Source organism: Balaenoptera musculus, chromosome 3 (genome assembly GCF_009873245.2).
Source record: "Balaenoptera musculus isolate JJ_BM4_2016_0621 chromosome 3, mBalMus1.pri.v3, whole genome shotgun sequence".
NCBI classification, from domain to species: domain Eukaryota; kingdom Metazoa; phylum Chordata; class Mammalia; order Artiodactyla; family Balaenopteridae; genus Balaenoptera; species Balaenoptera musculus.
In genome coordinates, this window is record NC_045787.1 from 82287222 (window position 1) to 82309745 (window position 22524).

The window sequence follows — 22524 nt, forward strand, 5'->3', positions numbered from 1 at the left end:
TATGGACACCAAGGGGGGAGAGTGACGGGTGGGTGGTGGTGGTGTGATGAATTGGGAGATTAGGATTGACATATATACACTAATATGTGTAAAATGGCTAACTAATAAGAACCTACTGTATAAAAAAAATAAATAAAATTCAAAAATTCAAAAAAAAAATAATAATCTTGAGATTCCCTTTGTCTTGTTTTTTTCCTTTGCGATATTTGTCCTAAAGAGTTTTCTGCATTCTAGGATTTGCTGATTGCATCATTAGAATATCATTTAACATGTCCTTCTGACCTTTGTTTGCCTGTAGTGGAACATCTACAGGCTTGATCAGATTTAGGTTAGGGTTTTTGGCAAGAATATTTCAAAGGTGATGTTATATAGTACCAACAGGAAACATCTAATGTGTGATTATCTTTCTTCTTATGATGTTAATCTTATTACATTAGGAATTGTGAGATTGATTAATCCATTATAAAGTTTCCTATCAACTTTTCATCTATTGGTTTTAGCAGCCATGGATATTTATCATTGCCTAGTTTCATTAGAAGTTGTATATCATGAGTATTCTAATTCTGTCATTCCTCCTGAATTTGTCAGTGGAAATATTTCTATAAAAAGAAGGGTTCCGCCATAAACTATTTTATCACTCTTAAATTCAGTTTATATTGTTTGTACAGTTTATATTCTATAAACTGCTGGATATAAAAGGTTAAGTTTTCCTTTAACACCAACTAAGGGCCACTGACTATACAAACCTATTTATATGATGATGATCATTTAGGATTATTTAGTTTTATTGTACTTATCATGCTGCATGTTTGTGTGTGTGTGTGTGCGTGTGTGTGTGTGTGTGTGAGTCTGAGAAAATTTAAGAAAATAAAGCTGATTTTAATTGTAAAGCTTTGAATTTACTTTTTCATTTAGTGTTAGGAAGTTTCCAAGCTGACTTAAAGAAGGATGCACTGAAGTGCTGTGTTTATGTTTATAATGTAAAATGAACTGATGACAAGTAAAAACATATTTGGAAAATGAACATTTGCAGTTTCTACAGCTATTTGGTTCATTATAATAATAGCTCCATTAACTTTATGACAAGTATTCACCCCTAGGAGTTTCGGTACAAAGAGAAGTCAACCTTTGTAACATCATTCCTTTTCTTGAATTATTAATATTGTCTTTTAATGGAAGTTGGAAAATTACAGTGGGATAAATTTGGTTTGATAGCCTTTCAGAAAAGCATATATAAAATCCTTAAAGGAAAAAATGACTCAATGCTCTGGAGCTATTTTTGTAGGAATAGGTCTTTTATGAAAGGTTCTTAGTCATGTAGCATAACAAAATTCAATGAACTAATTCAACCAACATTCACTGCACACCCAGTGCTAATGCCAAGTGGTCTTTGGGAATACAAACAAGAATAAGTCAGGGTTTCAGCCCTTAAAACATAGTCCAATAGCAGGAGGCAGACTAGCGAACAAGGAGCTTTGTTGTAATTGCCTAATGTTGAAACAGAGATGTTTATGAAGTGAAAATGAAAAGCAAAGAACATTCCAAAGAATATTTTTATATTTGATCTGTAGTTCCCCTTAGAAGTTCAAGTCAAAGGATGCAAATCTGTTGTAATGTTTTCTTTATGAGTTGGAAGTCTAAGGAAAATGAATAGGTAACGGAATTGCTGTGAGGGAGGTGGACAGAAGCAGAATGACTTCCCCCTTGATCGTTATATTTAAATATATGACTTCGTCATTAAACGTAAGTACCCTATGCCTGTTATACCTGTTATTTTGAAGAAAAAAGTTTGGTTTTTAGAAGGCACAGTTGCCTTTATTTAATTTAGAATTGAATTGGCTTTCTATGTCTTATTTCCCTCAAGATTGTCAGGCTTGCTGAACTGGGAATTGGCATTTTATCCATTCTTGATCCCTATGTCTAAGTGTATTGTAGCATCTAATTAAGAGATGCAGCAGAAAATGTCTAACTGAAAATATAGAATTGACATAGTTATTTTATTAGACAGGAAGACAAGGTTCCAAAAATTCTGAACACTGAAGATTAATACATGGAAATAGACCAAGTTGCCCAAAGATTATCTACCTCTGGTTAAATTTAGAATTATGAAGTTTTTATTTTTGCTTTCAAAAATGTGCTTGTCAGGACATATTGGTTGCCTACCCCACATACGTCTCCTCCCTTTCTTTCTTGCTAACAGAACCCCACTTTTGATCCAGCATTGGCCTTCACTTGCCCAGAAAATGTCCCTTGCTAGTGATTGGTTTAGAGATGGGCATGTGACACAGTTCTGGCCATTTATATGTGAAGGGAATTCTGTTGGAGGTGAAGTGCTTCTGGGAAAGTTTTGCTTTTGAAAAGGAACTTAAGGAAGAGACTCTCCCACTGCTGGCCTTTAGGAATTGCTTTGTGAGAGTATGATACTGGAAGCTGCTGCAACCATCTTGTGACCATGAAGAAAGAATTCTACAGATGAAAGGCAATATATTGAATATGACAAGGCTGGAAGATGGAAAGAACCTAGGTCCTTGATGATGTTCTTGAGTTTCTGGATGAAATAACCATTCTTGCATCTGTCCTACTTCTGGACTTCTCATTACGTGAAAGCCTCATCTCTGTTAGCTTAAGCCATTTTGAGTTGGTCTTCTGTAATTTGCAGATTTATTCTTAGTGATGATTAACATTTTCTTAGACCTCCTGCATATGACTGACATGGCATATATTTGATTTACTGTGGTTTTTGTGATATGTCCTGATGACTGTATGCTCAATCCACTCTAAGGAAAAAGGGGTTTCCTCCTAACTATGCATTTCCATATTGCTTTCTTAAAAATCTTTGTACCAATTTTAAGTGCCACCAGCAATAAAATAAAAAATTAATCATCTTTCAGATCGAAAATTCTGCTAATAGGTGCCAGGAGTACATAAAAATATTTGAGCTTTACAAGATTATTTGCATATTTTACATCTTTTCTTCTACAGGAAACCTATCAGTCAGTGGTATACTTTGCTAATGCCAGTTATCAATGCATAACAAAAAGTAAAAATGCAAGTAATACATTAATTGATAAACTGTTCTTTGCTTACGTATGTAGCAGGGTCACAATTCACACACTATTCTTCAAGTATGCAAAGAAAATAGGATTTTAATTTTTAAAACCGATCTAACTTAACTGCTTAAACCCCTGACCCTCTGGGTAGCAAGGGAAGAAAGCCTTAAAAGTATCTATTGAAGGAATCCCACTCTCTTTGGGTTCAAGACAATCAGCTCAGCTTTTGATTAAGCTGTTTCCCCACCTCCTCCCTTTTTTATTCATCAGGATAATATCTGGGTGTACACAAAGGGGTGATCTATGAATGGCCTTGGACAGTGGAAGTGATCCCAAATGAATGGGGCCTATGGGCTTTGTTCCCTTTATTGGTGTCAACTCTGGCACCTCATCTGTGACTATGAAATTAATTTCCCCTTGGCCAGAGACTTTCATTAATTTCCGCCTCCTTCCTTTAAGGGTATTCCACTATGTCATGTTTTCTCCCTTTCTTAGCTAGCATTAGCCCTGCCTCCTTTCTTGGGGCCATGATAGCAGAATGGCTGTTAGGGAACCAAGTGTGATTTATTTGGAAGAGGAGTGTGAATACAACAGTTTAATATTTTCAAAATATTAGTCTCCTTACAAATATGTAATGCCTGAAAGCCAGAAGCCTTGCCCAGAACTCATAGCGTTTATACAGTTATGCTAAAGTCTGTCGGATTGTTACTAAAAGTTGCTTATTTTAATATTGTAATATTTGCTCTTTTCTAACTCTATGTGAAAAGTATGTACTTTTCTAGTACATCACCTCATTAGTTCTTAATACATTGTAAGAAATTAAATCAGTTTGTGCTAAAAGGGTACCTCAGGCATTCAGATTCTTGGGTTTGTGTTGACACCACTAGTCTATAGAACACGAGTAGTTTCCTAGACTGGAAATCGGCAGACCGTCACAAAGATTCACTGCGTGGTGGCACTATACCCTGTTGGAGCTTATATAATACCAGTATTTCTTCAAATAATTTTTCCTTATATTGTTTTATTTTGAATATTTTGAATTTTTAAAACTGACTTATTGGCCCATCTTTTTTCATCAGCCTTCTAAATCTTGGTTTGTTTTTTCTGCTGGTGTTCTTCTTTCCTATTTCCTGAGTCACCCTAGCTCTGTGACCGTCACTGAAGGAGCTGGTGGGGGAAGTCTGTGGTGACTCTGCTGTATACAGTTGCTGCAGGCATTCCTTTACTGGGAGGCAGTGCAGAGGACAGCTCTAGAGGGTCTGTGAGTAACTCGGATACTGAGTGTGGCTGGAGCTATGAGAAGGCTTGGGTCGTGAGGCCAGTGTCTCCACAGTCATGGTCCTTACAGGAGGAGCGGCAGGGAAGAACTGGGCTCCTTAAATAAATCTGGAATATTAACACACAAGAAAGTCGATGCCCAGATGTTAGTGTTTACAGTGCCATCCCCAGTAGGACACTGTTAACATATGGATTTTGATTAGTGACGTTGTCAGCTGCTCCCTCCTTGAAACATTCTCTTCTTTAGGCTTCTATGATGTAACACTTTTGTGGGTTTTTTCTGTAAACTCCCTGGCTGCTCTCTCTTTGGCTGACTGCTTCACAGCTCTGGCCTTTCTCTGTTCTGTTTTACTCTCTACTCTCACAAAGCAGCCTCTTCCATACCCACTGCCCAACGTCGTGTCACATGAATTTATATCTCTTGGCCAACCTTTCCTTCAAACTCTGTTTGACCCAGCTGCTCATTTGATATTTACATGTAGGTTTTTCAAAGGCTTCTTAAACTTAATATGTCCAATGACAAATTCATCATCTTCAAATCTGGTCCTCTTGTGTTTTATGTCTCAATGAATGCTGCCATGAATATATTCAGTTACGCAAACCAGAAATCTAGGAACCATCCTCAGCACTGCTGCCTTGCCTTCTATTCAAATCCACTCCCAAGTCATGTCTATTTTATCTTTTAAATGTCTCCAGAATCTGTCCTCTTTTTTCCTTCTCTACCACCATCACTCATTTTCAAGCTACTATCATCACTTTTCTGAAGAACTACGTGACTTTTCATTGGCCTCGTCTAATTAATTCTAGCCTACATGTCAGTTTCCTACAAAAAGTTTTCATTGGCTTTCTGTTGTTCTCAAGAAAAACAAAATTAAACAACCAAAGTCCTTAACATAGACTATAAATGAAGTCCTTCATTGTGTGCCACATCTACTTTTCCAGTCTAATTTAAAACATGTTCCCCCTTTCTGTATGTACTGGTCTTTTTCTCAATCACACCTAGCTCTCTCCAATTACAGGGCCTTTGAAAATGCTAATTTCCTATGCCTAAAACAATTGCCAACTCCCTTCACTGAAGATCATTTCCTTTGAATTACTGGCTCTTGTGGTAACCTGTACTTCTCCCATGTATCATTTAAAACAGAAAACATTTAATACTTATTTGTGTGATTATTTGTTATACTAGTAGCCTCTAACTCTGTGAGCACTGAGACCATGTGTACTTCTGCTCAACAGTTTTATGAGTTTAGCACAGTGTCTGGTTCCTGGGAGTTGCTTAACATATATGTTTGTTGGATGCATGAGCAGATGGATGGAAGAATGGATTTCTACATAGGCATTAAAAGAGATTTAAAGGTAGGCAAGTATTAATGGGATAACTATGGCAAGATATATGAGAACAGGCCCAGAAAGAACAGAAATTCTGTATACCACTTTGGTATCAGATGGTTCATTTAAAACTTTAAGAGAATAGAATACAACTCAATCAGTAAGCTGACAGACCCATTCAAGTCTAGAGCTTCTCTTCCACAATGCTGTTTTGTCCCCAAATCAAATGTAGCCAGTTAGCAAGAAATATGATGTCTGGGGGTAGTGATTGTGGAGGCTTTTTTGTTCGACAGCATCTCCAGCCAGGTTGGATAGAGTCAGTTTCCAATCATCTGTGCTAAAGGAGAGAAACATGGGTGGAGCAGTTAATGTTAGCAGAAGGTTCAGAAAATTGACTGCTTTCATATTAAGGGAAACTTATGAAAAGCATAAACCACTGGCTTAAGCTTGGGGAAGGTGAGTGGTGTAGGTCAACAGCAACCCCTGTTCAGAACAGTAGTTTCCCCTCACGTAACTCCCCCTGTAACCAGGAAGCCAAGGAAGAACCTGCCATTGTCACCACCTGTTGTGCATAGGCGATTAATTATAGACCATTATTAATATGCTCCTTCTTGTTTCCTCTTAAATGAAAGTGTGTGAGAGCTCTAAGACAGATGTTCCCTCACCACAATATTTTTTCCTTCATCATTTGCTTGCACAGATTTGTAATTCCCAAAGAAAAGCTCTTGCCAGGAAAGTAGCTTTCATTTGAACTACTTGGCATTGAGAATCTTGTCATCATCAGCCCAGTGTGATTATAGTTTAAAAATGCAAATGGGATTCTGGGATGAATCAACTGAAGGATAAAATTCATATGAAAAAGTGATGCTGTATAAAACCCTAATTAGGTGACATCTATAATACAGGTTTCAGTTCAGCCTTTCTTAAACTGTGAGTTTATTGCCAGCAAAAGAGGAAGGTACATGCAAAATTCAACAAATATTTATAGAGCTTCCAGTATGTGCCAGATATTGTTCTAAATGCTTAGGATGATAGCAGACATTATTACAACAAGATTACTTTGTAGGTTGGGATAAACATCCGAAAAGTTGGTGAGGATGGAGTGTAGTTTAATGGTAAGGAACAGAGTAGAGCATTTTGGAAAACACTCTCTTTTTTAGTCAGTTGGGAATGTTTTAACATAAGATCTGATTATTCTGCCAGGGCCTAATAAATAAAAATAGGCAACATATCTTTTATTTATATGGTAAGAGAAAGACAACAGGAAAAGGAAAATTAGAACAGACTACATCCAAAAGTGACAGTTTAAGGAATTTTATCTGTAATTAAGTGTCTTTAAATTCTGGTGTAAGAGAGGTAGATTTTTTAAACCTGAATTTTTCACTGCAAAAAAATCGTGCATGCTTTGGTATAGTTTTCTTTTGCCCTAGCTTCCTTTTACTCTAGGAAAATGTTGAAAGTGCAAACACCACTGAATCAGTATAAACTTACTATGCATGTATTAAAATTATTTTGGGAAATAGCAATTTGAGTCTGTTATCTATCTGGATCAGTTAAAAGAAAACTTTGAAAAGTAATTTTCCAAATGCTTCCTTCCTCCAATAACCAAAATTCTTGTCAAAGAGATCTGATCCCTTTCTGTACTTTTCTCTTGTTGGTCTGGCAGTACTACTGTCAGTCCCTGAGATTTCCTCTCCTTCTTTGCAGAATTCAAGTTATTTGAACCCTAAGTGGTACTGTGTGAAAATGTAGGGCTTGATGGATCCTTTGTGGTTTGTCTAGATCAGATTTAAACTGTGCATGGTCTGGGTTAGGAGAAAGATTACTACCTACTTTTTGGGCAACTACTCTAAGGCACAAAGTCACTATTGCCACCATGAGATGGTTGCCCTGCTTTGGCTATTTAACAAAGGATGACTGAGAAAAGTTACCAGAGACCTAATACACAATATAACATTTCTATGGGTTATGGCCTATTTACAGAGAACAACCAACTTGCAAATAGCCACAGATATAAGCAAAAGGGCCACATTCAGGTAAAACTGGGTTGTGTTGTCTGTTTCTACATCTGTTTGTGTCACCACATTGTATAGTCTCCTTAAGAAAGGTAGTCTGCAGGGACTCTTTAAGCCTGAACAATAAAAGGGCAGTGAGGATATTATCCAGCCAGGATCTAATCATAGTGCTCAATACTTGAATCTGAATGGTACCTCTGGTTTCCCAAAACAAAAACTACTGGTTTTATGTGAACAGTTTTCATGTGTAATAGTATATAGTTTTGTCTGTCCCATATAAATTTAAATAAGGAGTCAGTTTTATTAACTACTTGTTCCATAGAATCCACTGCATCTCTGTCTCACAAATGACTAAATCAAAATAAAGAACACTTTTTTCTTAAATAATGTAAGCAAAGTGTTACTGAACACTATTGTCTACATGAGAACTCGGTTTAAAATGGGTAATAGGGCTTCCCTGGTGGCGCAGTGGTTAAGAATCTGCCTGCCAATGCAGGGGACACGGGTTCGAGCCCTGGTCTGGGAAGATCCCACATGCCGTGGAGCAACTAGGCCCGTGAGCCACAATTACTGAGCCTGCGCGTATGGAGCCTGTGCTCCGCAACAAGAGAGGCCGCCATAGCGAGAGGCCCGCGCACCGCGATGAAGAGTGGCCCCGGCTTGCCGCAACTGGAGAAGGCCCTCACACAGAAACGGAGACCCGACACAGCAAAAATAAATAAATAAATAAAATTTAAAAAAGAAAAAGGGTAATAATAGAATATAATAGAAGTTCTTTAGTAATAAGTGAGTTTTTTTCATTTTTACCACACTATCTTCTTTTGTCAGGAAAATGTGCTTTTCTTGGATCGTTTCCAGTAAGCAGCAGTAAAGAGGTATCAGCAATATCATATCCCTCTTAATTCAGATTTGGCTGATATGCCATAAGAGATAGCAAGGAGAGACGTGGCTATGTAGGTTCACATTATTTCTCCCTTCTTGTACATCTGAGCCTTATGTTAGCAGTTTGAATCTGCAGTATTTTACAGACAGTCTCCTGGCACCAAGCTCAGATACGGTGTTCTTCCCACAGAGAGAAAAAGAAGATTCATGATGATGATATATGGAAAGTTGTGAAAGGTTGCACTGGCAGTTTAGGTTGAATTATAGAAGCATCCTTTCTAGGACAGTGTGTTCAAATGAAGAACCTATTATAATGGGCAATTAGGTGCTGTATTTGTGTCTTCAGAATGTTAGAGAGTGTTAGAGAGAAACATTGATCTGAATTATGTGTACGTTTTCAAATTGCTTTACCTTGAAGAAACAAAATGATGACCAAATTAAATAGCTGTGGCTCTAGTCTGGTTCACTGCAGTTTGTCAACAAGCTGTCATGAAATGTTCTCAGGTGCCCTTGAAAATTTAGAGGACTTGGACTAAAACTTCTTGTTAAATTTTATGCCTTTGATTCCTTTATTTATCCCATTAATCAAATAAACAATTAACATTGTGTCTAAGAACTGACATTTTCTTTTCAAATATTAGAGAGATTTGAAAAACAACCTTTTAATAGCTATCTTTCTATAGTGGAAAGAGAACTGCTTTAGTGAACTGGGTTCAAATTCCATTTCATCAGTTTTGAGAATTTTTTTTTTAATCACAAGTTACTTACCTTCTTGAACTTCAGTTTTTCCATCTTTAAAGTAGTGTCTGTAATACCTACCTGGTGATGTTACCATGATAAATAATTATGATGAGAAGCTTCTAGAATGAAGTTAGAAGGCGCGGTAAATGTTTTCCCTTTTACAGGGTATCATATGCTAAGTACTGATCGTATGTTTAAATCAGTTGAATTTTTTTGGATTGTTGAATGATAGAGGTTGTGGGATCATATTTACCTAATCAGGGTATTGTTAAATAGTGTTCTTGGTGTTCATCCTGAAAAAAAGAAAAACACAGTCGGTTATTTATATCAGTGATGTAATGATTTTATTACTTTGAGAGATGTATTGTTCCAATTTTCTTAATGTTGTTGCCTCACAAGGGTTTGCTTTAAAAAAAAAAAAGTTTCTCATCAAAGAGTTGGTTGTAGTTAACTGTGTGATTACATCTTAGTATAGTCTTAAATTCTTAAACTGACTGCTGCTTACAGTATGGAATTGAAAGTACTGTCCATTCTTGGTGACCTGCTATAGAAATTAACCTGTACTGATAAAACAGTTTATTGTAATCACCTAAATAATCTTTTTCTCCCCATGCTGTAATGAGCTTATAATAGTTTGGCAAATAGTTTGGCATTGTCTACTCCATTCTTGAACAAATTACATATCTTATAAAAAAAAAGTTATTCATTTACTTATGAAGAGTCTTAAATTTTATTTAAAATATAGGACTTAGTCTCATAGTTAAAAAAACAGAGGTATGAAGGTTGAAAGACTCGCCAGAATCACAGTTTAGCTGGATTAAAACTTAATGGCAAGAAAGTGGCAAGAAAGATACGTAATTGTTTCTAATCATCTGGAAGGCATAAACTTGACTTTTTTTTTTTTTACATCTTTATTGGAGTATAATTGCTTTACAATGTTGTGGTAGTTTCTGCTGTACAACAAAGTGAATCAGCTATATGTATACATATATCACCATATCTCCTCCCTCTTGAGCTTCCCTCCCACCCTCCCTATCCCACCCCTCTAGGTCATCACAAAGCATCGACTTGATCTCCCTGTGCTATGCAGCAACTTCCCACTAGCTGTCTGTTTTATGTTTGGTAGTGTATATGTCAACGCTACTCTCTCACTTCGTCCCAGCTTCCCCTTCCCCCTCTGTGTCCTCAAGTCCGTTCTCTATGTCTGCGTAGAAAAGTGCATCTTTATTCCTGCCCAGCCACTAGGTTCATCAGTACTGTTTTTTTTAGATTCCATATATGTGCGTTAGCATACGGTATTTGTTTTTCTCTTTCTGACTTACTTTACTCTGTATGACAGACTCTAGGTCCATCCACCTCACTACAAATGACTCAATTTCATTTCTTTTTATGGCTGAGTAATATTCCATTGTATATATGTGCCTCATCTTCTTTATCCACTCATCTGTTGGTGGACACTTAGGTTGCTTCCATGTCCTGGCTATTGTAAAATAGTGCTGCAATGAACATTGTGGTACATGACTCTTTTTGAATTATGGTTTTCTCAGGGTATATGCCCAGTAGTGGGATTGCTGGGTCATATGGTAATTCTATGTTTAGTTTTTTAAGGAACCTCCATACTGTTCTCCATAGTGGCTGTATCAATTTACATTCCCACCAACAGGGCAGGAGGGTTCCCTTTTCTCCACACCCTCTCCAGCATTTCTTGTTTGTAGATTTTTTGATGATGGCCGTTCTGACCAGTGTGAGGTGATACCTCATTGTAGTTTTGATTTGCATTTCTCTGATGATTAGTGATGTTGAGCATCTTTTCATGTGTTTGTTGGCAATCTGTATGTCTTCTTTGGAGGAATGTCTATTTAGGTCTTCTGCCCATTTTTGGATTGGGTTGTTTGTTTTCTTGATATTGAGCTGCATGAGCTGCTCGTATATTTTGGGGATTAATCCTTTGTCAGTTGCTTCGTTTGCAAGTATTTTCTCCCATTCTGAGGGTTGTCTTTTCATCTTGTTTATGGTTTCCTTTGCTGTGCAAAAGCTTTTCAGTTTCATTAGGTCCCATTTGTTTATTTTTTAAACTTGAAGATTTTTAATCCTAGTTCTGACACTAACTACTTGGCCTTAGGTGGATCAGTAACCTTTCCGTGAAAGTTTGCATTTCTATAAAACAGTTGCAGTGCCTGTTAGACCTACTCACAGCATAATTGTGAGAAGAAAATGAAGTAACACAAAAGTGTGCTTACTTATACTCAGCCCACTTAAGGAAGGCAGACCTTGGAGATTTGGCTTTTCCCATCGAACCATGTAAATGACCTTAGGAATATATCTTCTTTCCAAAGAACTTGAGCTTTCAACTTAATTCTAGAAACCAAACTATGGTACCAGAATACTTGAGAACAAAATCACTGATACCTTTTATAGTTGCAGAGAAAGAATAAATTACTTTTTGCTATTCTTTCTTCTATTGCACTGTGGTCTTCAGAGCTTTCAGCTGAAGGCTAATTGTTGATCTGATACACACTGTATTTTTTAATGTGCTCATTTTTTAAAAAGAAGAGTTTTACCTTCTTTTTTTCTAACAGAATTATTCTTTATCTTGAAAATGGGGCATAAGTAAAATCCTAAATCAGAGTATGATGGTGCATGGTAGACCACTGATGCAATGTCTAATATAGACTCTCCGAAAATAATTTTGTAGGATACTCTTTATTCTGTGGAGGATCTATGTCATCTCTTCTCTTTTCTTTTAAACTGGCTTTAACAGAATAGGACAGAAACATTTGAAATCTGAACACATTCTTATTATTAGAGAAGTTATAAGCCAAGAAATATAAATCTATAGAAGAAAGACATTCCCAAGTTGTTCTGCCACTTAAAATTATGCAGCTGATGATAAGAGCAAGAATTATAATACGGTTCTGATCAATTCTGAGTACAAAAAGTAGTTTTCTTTATTCTGTATATGTAACCATTATTGTGCTTAGTTTTTTTTTAATCAAAAGAACAAACTTGCTGAATTTGGCGTACCTGTTTATGCCCATAACTTCTCTATTCCAAAAACAACTTGAGGTGGCTTATAATAAAATCAAAGATAAAATAAAACACCAAAATTATAAGTACAAATTTAAAAGAACTTGTTTGGTTTGCATTTCATTGCAACCTTTGGCTCCTTTGGATCATTTCTTGTTTTAAATATATGCTTAGCTACTTTAAATTTACTTTTGTTTCATATTTGCTTCTAAGTCATTAATTGTTCATATTGCTTTGAGTGATCTGTGATGCATTAGGCAGACTGCCTGTGTTCAGATCCCAGCTCCTACACTTGTTAGTGCAGGTGGTCACTAGTTAAAGTGGGAAGGACAGATTTTTTTCAATAAAAACTATTGCAAATAAGGAAGGAGCTCCAGCATGAACTGAATTCAACTTTGCTGGAAAAAAAAGCAGGACACCTTATTTTAAAGGCTGAGCTGTGCTAAGGGAAAGGCACTGAGGGGGATTGGAGGGGTTAGTCCATGTGACTAGGCCATCTGGGTTTGTTGATTGGCACTTATCCAGAGGAAAAGCAAACTTCTCCTATCTTTATGACAGGAGGCAGTGATGTAAGTTAGAGCAGGACATCCATTGGCTGCGAACTATCTCCTTGATGTGAGAAGACAGTTCTGGATAGAAGATTTACAACTCAAAGAGGCAGAGAAAAGATTTACAATTGCCAGCTTTCTAAAGTAACTGCACTAAGATGGGTTCAGAAGCCTATCTGCCTATTACCAGGTTTTGGCCAGAATGAATAGTAAAGCTACTTAATCTTGGTGTGCCTCAGTTTCCTCATCTATAAAATGGGGATAATAATAGTACCTGTGTCATGGGAATGTGTTTTAAGGATTAAAGGAGTTAATACATGTAAAGCACTTAGAGCAGTGCTTACACATAGTAAGCTTTCAACAAATGCTAATTTTTACTCTTACTGTCTTTAAAGGAGTTAATAATAGTATCTATGGATACTGTTGGGTCTATATTGGATTGTTTTTGTTATTACATGATACAATACATATATAACATTGAGAACGATGGCTGGCTCATAATAAGAATTCAATAACTGTTGGCTAGAAGTAGTATTAGTAACAGCAGCAGCTATAGTCTGCCACTAAATATCTTTCAGTCCCGAATTACTCATAGCTCAGGATGTTCAACCAAGGGAATCTTGAATTTCTTATTTCTGTCAGAACAGAGTAGGTCTGTTTTATAACGTTAGTAATTCAGAGGTTGGAAAAATATTTATGAGCAATCTTGTACATGATGGTAAGATCTTTAAGCAGTATTTTGCCAATATATTTCCAAACCCAATATATTGGGTTTTGGATACAGAGGTCACATCTCCAGCATTTATGTGGCTTAACCTTCTTGCTGTGCAACCTTCAACATTTCCCAGCCTGTTTCCTCCTTATCAAAATAAGAGTGAATCTAAGTAATTATAAAGCCTTTTAAGAAATGAAACAATTTGTTGCAGTAGAAGAAATGGTACATATAAAAGCAGTAATAAAGACTGAATCATATTTCTATAATTTTTTAAATTTTAAGATACTTCTTTGATGTGTATTTGAATCTCCTTGCTTCCCAGCCAACACAGAAATGAAAAAAGAAGTACAAATTTCACAATTTTTGGTGCTGACCAGTAGGTTTAGAGAAACCCAGATTATCTCTATCCACGTTTGTGGAGTCTCTTGATTCCACCACTGTGCAGTAATAATCCATGAAGTATGAATTATTAAATGAGTTCAGTCTCTATTTGTGTTGGGTATATTATAAATCATAGCACATACTTCACTACATATGGATTTCCATTAAGGAAGTGGAATACGTAGATCAACAGATGCCCATTCTCCTTAATTTGCAATTTTTATCACTAAAAATTCTTGATGTTAGTATATTTGATAGTAGAAAATGGCAATTTAGATAAGAGACTAGTAACTGGAAAAGAAAGAATAACGAGTTAATGTTGATTTCTTCAATGCACTACATAAAAATTTTAAAGTAAGGGAAAACAGGGACTTCCTTGGGATTCCAGTGGTTAAGACTTCGCTTTCCAGTGTAAGGGGTGTGGGTTCGGTCCATGGTTGGGGAGCTAAGTTCCTACATGCCTCAGGGCTCAGGGCCAAAAAACCAAAATATAAAACAGAAGCAATATTGTAACAAATTCAATAAAGACTTTAAAAAAAAATGGTCCACATCAAAAAAAATCTTTAAAAAAAATAAAGGGAGAACAACCAAATATAATATATTTTAAAACCAACTTTTATTCATTGTATCTTTTTTAAAATTAATTTATTTTTTTGGCTGCGTTACGTCTTCATTGCTGCGCTTGGGCTTTCTCTAGTCGTGGCGAGCGGGGGCTACCCTTCATTGCAGTGCGCTGGCTTCTCATTGCGGTGGCTTCTCTTGTTGCGGAGCACGGGCTCTAGGTGTGCAGGCTTCAGTAGTTATGGCACACGGGCTCAATAGTTGTGGCTCGCTGGCTCTAGAGCACAGGGTCAGTAGTTGTGGTGCATGGGCTTAGTTGCTCCATGGCATGTGAGATCTTCCCGGACCAGGGATAGAATCCATGTCCCCTGCATTGGCAGGCAGATTCTTAACCACTGCGCCACCAGGGAAGTCCCCATTGTATCTTTTTAATTAATATTTTGGGAAGTTGTAAAGTGATTCAAGAAATTAAATATTTAATTATGCAAATGATAAAGATGATCAAAACTAACTCCTACCATTTTAAAGTCAAATGCATTGAATTGTTTTACTTTATATAGAAGCATTTAAAATGTTGCCTTTTAACTGTGACAGTACTAGAAATATTACTCATGATAATTGGTTTTATAAATAGGATTTGACGTCGTTTAGGAAAGAATCATAGAAAAATGTTTAGGGAACCTAAGTTCTAGGCTTAGCCCTTCCATTAACCTGGCACCCAGCATTTGGCAGACAACTTCACCTCACTGGACCAGTAGTTCTTTTTCAGTCATAGAGCCCATGCTTTTACGAGTTATTTCTTCTTTACTAGCAGCAGTTTAATTCATATTTTGTATCTTTCTTTCTTTAACAGTCTGATACGTACTTCTGCATGTCAATGCATTTGCCAATGGATGAGGAAGCCTTCGTGAGTAAGTATTAATTGGATGGTGTGGAGGGGTGGGCAGGTGAAGGAAGGGCAGCTATTGGAAATCAGTGAAAGGTTCTCTTTGATGGTTATGAGCATATTAATCTTTTACTGTCAGTTTCTAAAAATGCATTTATAATGCCTAATGCAGAAACAAACCAGTGAGCCACTGAGAGACAAGATTACAAACTGTATCTGGAGAGACTTATGAGTAATAGTAGTTAAGGAGTTGCATGCAGATGTCGATGGCTCCCAATGCCATGTGGTCCCATTTGTAGAGTATTGGCTTTCTGTCTGTGGCTGGATGCTTAATTCCGCTCCACTCAACAGAGTCTATATACCTGCTGGTTCATGCTATAAATCGACTGCACTCAGAATCAACATTGGGGAATGTAAGATTTTACCTGTCAGACAAGTAGATGGATAGGAAAGAATGAAAGTAGGAGTGAATGAGAGAAGGAAAGAAGGGAAAGAGAGAGGGAGGGAGGGAGGACAAGGAACCTCAGTTCTGTTGTCTATATTATAGAATAAGAGGGTTCTTAAATGACAGCTCCTTCCCCAGCTGAGCCTTTAAATCAGGTAGAAAATGTGACAGAGCACCATCTGTTTTCATCTAGGTGGTTTTAATTTAAACATCCCTTATGACAGACATTTAACTGTTTAGGGAAGACATGTGATTGGCAAATTATTCATGGATTTGCCCCCGTCCCTTGTTTTTCTGCTTTGAGACGTTGATTTTGGAGAGAAAGTGATGGTAATGAGAGTTGTACTTTGTTCCCTTGAAACTAATTTTCAAGTGGGCTGTCTGAAATGGCTATTATATGAATTGTAAAATGTGTACAGTAGCCTTGGGGCCATCTGAGGATGAACTTTCATGAGGTGTTCCCCACAGGAAAATACATTATAGATCTTCAAAGCCAGAACAATGTGCATCTATTTTTTTCACACACTTTTGTGGCAATTGCAACAGAAAATACAACCTGTATCAACACTCTAAACAAAATTTGCTCCATAGTTAACTCCTAAAAATAAGTCAGACCTTGGGAAGTTGAACATTGCCTGAGTGATGTTCCTTTATGTACAATTGAACATTACCAGGAAAAAAGTTAGGAAGTATGGTGCTTCCAGATCCTGAACTTTAACTTTAAAGGGAGAAAAATAATTTAAGTTCCTAATTGTCGTGCTTTGAGTTAACACCAAAAGTGATTTAAGATATAAATTCATAATTAAAATATTAACAGTAAAGCTTTCCTCAATTTCATGTCCACATATTTGATAGCTTAGGAGAAAATAATGTTTACTAATAAAAAGGAACTGTACCTGAAGTTTTTCTTTACTAATTTTATATTTTCTTTGTCCAAGTTCAGGAGTAGACTTTCTTCCTCCTGCTTTTGAAGAGAAGGCCCCTCTACACACCTGTATAAATATGGTAGTCGTGTTTCAGACCAGTATTACAGGTCTCACATTAATCGGTTACTGGCTTGTTTCTGGAGGTAGTGGTAGTAAATGATTTCAGAGCTGGTGACTCTAAGGCCTATAAATATATATCCTGGAATGTGTTATTGCTCTCCTAATATAAATGTGTTTACTTTCACATAACTTAAAATTGAAAGTACAAGTCAATATATTCAGTCAAGAAAAATATTCACAGGAAACACATAAAGGGCTACATTACAACCAGGTGTTAAACATTTGTCCATTTTTCTTAGGCAACTCTCATCTAAGATTAAACTGTTTCCAGTTCTAGGATCCTTAAAGGATCTTATAAGAATTATAACTATTTTCAGTATTTCTTCTATACTTTATTGCTGGGAGGATTGCATGAATACTCAACATTTTGTCACCTGTTCAAAACATGATTATTTCACCTTCAGTGTTAGTCCTTTAATATACTACCCCCAGGAGATTTGTGGTTACCGTTGTTTACATAATTCAGCAACCACAGAAGTTTAGGTGTAGGCAAAATAGAACTGGAAAATTGAAAACCAAAGAGAAGTACCAACAACGATCTATATAAGGGAATAAGTAAGGAAAAATTTGCGTGTATAATCTCATTAATTCTTAGGACAGCCCTGTAGGTTGTCCTATTTTATATAGAGAAACAGAGACAGGAACATCTGTGTCTGTGATTTAATCGGGCGCTAGGGCAGTAGTTTGTCCTATTATAGGAATGCTCGTTCCTATAACCAGCCCGCCACCAGCCTTCGTTTACTGAGGACTTGCCAGACACTAAGATACTGAAAACTAAGCGTACTTAAGCCATTTTAGAGAAAAAGAAACAGAAGGTCAGAGAGGTTAAGAAGCTTTTACTATATATGTGCTCCCTGCATGTATGCCATTTAAATCATAACAGATTTAGGTGTGGGGATAGTGATACAGGGGATAAAGGGAAGAAGTTATCAAATGGATAGAAGGAGCTGAAATACAGCAATCACACATCTCTGTCTTCCTCACATTAAAAACAATTATTCTTTCATTCCCTTACCTTCATTCCCTACTGGGAACACTCTGGTCAGTTCTGCCAAAAAGTAAAATAAACCTCAAACCATCTTACGAAATAAAACCCAATACACATGAAGATTTAAACATTTGCAGAAGGCAAAGGGCTTGGATATACAGGTTATATGTTGGGAGGGTGATTATACATAGCTTATCCCAATTCCCAAAGTGAAAGTTTTAGTTGTTGGGTAACCAAGGCTTTTCCATGAATGAAATTTTGGCTTTTTTGTGCGTTGTCTGAAATTCTGGGTCTCAGGGTGCCTTATCATAAGATTAAATATGGTTAAAAATGAAGACTTGTAAACACCTATAAAACTTTGTTCACTTTTTTTAAGACACTTATCATTTTATACCTTCTGTTTTCATTATCTGTGCCCTTAAAATTTTCAAATGCCAGCAGGATATGTGCCACAGGATATGGTAGGGACTCAGTAATTGCTTCCTTATACATGAGTGGACCCTAAAAAAGTGTTTTGTTTGGCCATTTTATAAGGCAACATATTGAATAGTAAACAATTTACTCTTTTGTCTTAAATTATACTCATTTGAATATAACGAAATAATTGTTTTTTAAGAAAGGCACTTGTTCATAAATTCAGCAAACTTAAAAAAAATTTTTTAATAGATCTTTACTGGAGTATAATTGCTTCACAGTACTGTGTTAGTTTCTGTTGTACAACAAAGTGAATCAGCCATATGTATACATATATCCCCATATCCCCTCCCTCTTGTGTCTCCCTCCCACCCTCCCTATCCCACCCCTCTAGGTGGTCACAAAGCACCAAGCTGATCTCTCTGTGCTATGCAGCTGCTTCCCACTAGCTGTTTCACATTTGGTAGTGTGTATATGTCAATGCTACTCTCACTTCGCCCCAGCTTCCCCCCCACCGCCCCGTGTCCTCAAGTCCATTCTCTACATCTACGTCTTTATTCTTGCCCTGCCACTAGGTTCATCAGTACCATTTATTTCTTTTCTTTTTTTTTTTCTTAGATTCCATATATATGTGTTAGCATACGGTATTTGCTTTTCTCTTTCTGACTTACTTCGCTCTGTATGACAGACTCTAGGTCCATCCACCTCACTACAAATAACTCAATTTCATTTCTTTTTATGGCTGAGTAATATTCCACTGTATATGTGTGCCACATCTTCTTTATCTGTTTATCTGTTGATGGGCATTTAGGTTGCTTCCATGGCCTGGCTATTGTAAATAGTTTAGCAAACTTTTAAAATTCTGCCGTGTGCCAGTTATTGGGCTAGGCAGTGGAGATGTAGTATGATACAAATTCAAGGAAATCACAGCCTGGCAGAATTCTAGAAGACAAGAATACAAATGTTACAACATATAAAAAGGACTTTCTTCTTTTGCTTTTCAAATTTCTGAAGAAAATTACAAAAAGACTGCTTATTAGGACTAAAACAACCTCTCTTGATGGTGGTAAAAGCCAAAATTGCATTTGAGTAATTTATAATTTTTACACTTGTGTGACTAATTATGTAACTCATTTAAATAAATATATTTCTTAATTTTGAGAAGATACCATCACAATTATCATGGAATTTCATGTGCGTATGCCTGTAATATATACATATAAGCCTGTCCAGCATGTTTGATGTGTTTATATGTTAGCATTGAATTATTAAATATGAATTAAAGTAGGTGTTTGAGAAAATACTATAATGAAGATAAGTATAATTTTCATATTCTGAACAAAATTATAGCTTTCCCTAGAGCACTGCTTTTGTTTGTTGTTTTAATAAAGAACCACAGAACTGGAATGGGTGAGGGTATGATAAAATCTACATTTGACCACTGAACTGTGTTGCTGTCTAAAAGGTGTTTTATAGACACTCAGAAGAATTGGCTGTGACAGCAGCCCACTCAGCCAAGAAATTTGACTGTCATCTTCATCCACTTGCTTTCCCTCACATGGATGACCAGTAAATAAATGTGTCTTTTCCTTAGTGAATGATGGCAGGTCCCTATCTATCAAATTGCACTATACAAATCAGATAGAAGCATTGAATTTAGAAATAGATGAAAATTAATCTAATGATTCATTGCTTTTCATTTCCTTGGACTTCTCTGTTGAACGTGAAACAATTCCTACTGCAGAATTGTACAGTTAGACTTGAATATTTCCAAATGTGACCTGTCTTAAACAAAGCACATGTTAAGGTGATGTTGGGATACTTCAAAAACTACAGAAGCAATCTGATTTTGATCATGCTTATGGGTCAGCTACATAGCATGACTGTAAAGACCAAGGTCTGGCAGGGTTCAGTGCTCATTTATCCACATTTTACGGCTTTGACAGCAGTAAATAGAAGGGGGTGTGTGTGTGAGTCCCCATCCCAATGCAATCATTCTGTCACCTTTCTGCTTCCAATTAATTGACTGCATATACGTTCCCTTCTCTCTTCACCTAGGATTTTCTCCAACATGAATAATTTAGTCTCTGACTTCCACATGACCGTTGGGTACCTCCCAGCAGCCACACTCGGAGGCTATTCTAGTTTCTTAGTGAAAGCTACTTGGAGAGAGCTGAAATAGCACCAATAAGATACACTGTACTGGAGGTCTCTGATGAGTGGCTAAAACCTCATTTGCTTGGTCATAATCAATAAGGAGAAGCTGTTGCTATACACTCTGTCTCAGCATATTTCTTAAATGTCCTCTATCCTTTGGTCACCCAAATACCCACATTTCCAACATGACACCCCCCCCCCAAGCCCCCAGAGTTTTGTCAGGTAATAAAAAAGAGAAGAGGGGTAGGAACCATTTCATTATATTTTATGAAGCTGAGACTTAGGAATGTCTTCAATTCAGTGCATCTAGAGGTCATCAAAAAGTAACTGACATGTTGACAAAGCTATTTTAATGCAGTAATGTCAAAATGCCACCCTTCCCCACTCCCCAGAAAATGGCCAATTCCGAAAGCCCAGGGTTGGATCAGGTTTGAGGTGTAAAACGTCCTTCAGTGTCTAGGGGTTCTTGGCATTTTGACAGTCATTCTGAAGTATCCATTTCAGCTATTTCAGTGGGGACAGTTTCAGTGGCCAACTCTCAAAAGACCAGTGTGAACTGTTTTAGTCAGAGAAAATTTCATGAGAGAGATGGCAGTGTTTGATCTGGGTCTGGGAAAACGGTCTATTTGGATCTGCAGAAGGAGGAGAATATTCCAGCTGCCAACCATATGAGCACGGAAGGAGCGTACTGGGCACACGCATGAGCCTGGCCACTTGCTGGCTGCATGGCCATGGGCGGTTGTTACTCAGGCTCCTCTGTTTGAGGGGGAAAGGACCAGACTCATAGGGTGGCTGTGAGCAGTAAATGAGCCATGCACAGGGTAAGCCCTCAGTAAACGTTAGTGGTTATGGTTGCTAGGTGAGAAGGGCAGCCAGTGAGAGCCCAGAGTGTATGTTGGAGGTTGTCTTGTTGGAAATGTAGCGGAATCGGAGACTGCTGCGATATTCTGGAAAGGCAAGAGGGGAATGTGGATTTGATTCTGTGGGAAATTAATAGGGGGATATTACAGAGATGACATTACAAAAACAGGGCTTAATGAAGCTTATGCTATTTTATCTTGCATAGTCTGGCTGGTAAAGTCTATTTATCGACTGTTTAGTTGGTTCTGACATATACCAGAAAGTTCCATTTTAAAAGGTATTTCATCTAGAAGTTTAATTCTTTTTGTGCTGAAATTCCTTTATTCAGCGGTAAGGATTATTTCACTTGAAATTTATGTTCAATTTATAGCCTTGCTTGGGTGTCTTATTTCTTGGTTAATTTGGCAACAGCAGCTTAAAGTCCTCATAAACCACACTAAGGATTCTTTCTGAATTGTATAACATTGTCCAAGCTAGCGAGAGCTAACGACAACTTTTCTATTAAACTTTCTGATTAAAAATGTTCAAGCAGAGGTCTTTATTTTAGTGTAGAATTGCTTTATGGTTTGCAGAAAGCCAGCAGAAGGTAATATAATATGCCATTGCTGTGGGTTTTCAACATGCAGCCAAATGGACTCCGCTGCTGTGAGCTTTACATTTGTCTGAACTTTTCTTGCCCAACTGCAAGATTATGAACATTAAGGTTGATCATAGCCTACACTTAAATTGCAATTTAGAGCATTATCTTCAGTTCCTATGAATGGTTTCTGAAGTATAATCTTTATTTTTTGGAAATAAAGAAATATTTATGGGAGTGATATTAAGATTGGGGAACTGATAATTTTTTAAAAATTATGACAACTCTTTTACATTATTGTTCCTTGAACCTTACACCTCTCTATTTTCTCAATATTGAAAATGGCTTGAAAGCACTAGGATTATTAGAAAACGGACTCTATCACAGACATGAACATACCAGAGGTTCCATTTGTATGCTTGCTTCAGACCTCAGCCCTAAAACGATTTTAGGTGATACAGCTAAAACTGCCTGACGTAATGTACAGTTCCAATGATCTCTTTTAATAAAACAATTCTAAAGGATCAACTAATTTTTGCCTTCAGAAACATTTATAAATTCGTTTTAAAAGAAACCTTGTTTTTACTGTTTACTCTGTACATTTAAAAGAGCTATACAACCCA

At 36.9% G+C, this 22524-nt stretch overlaps 1 protein-coding gene across 9 annotated transcripts in view; it reads left to right on the top strand.

Moving 5' to 3' along the window:
- The window catches only part of PAM (peptidylglycine alpha-amidating monooxygenase), a 281560-nt gene that overhangs the window by 151228 nt on the left and 107808 nt on the right, over window positions 1-22524 (top strand). For all 9 annotated transcript variants that reach the window (XM_036849091.1, XM_036849095.1, XM_036849092.1 and 6 more), the window contains one exon: window positions 15381-15438. In XM_036849091.1, coding sequence (XP_036704986.1) covers window positions 15381-15438 — 58 coding nt within the window. The remainder of the gene's footprint in view (window positions 1-15380; window positions 15439-22524) is intronic.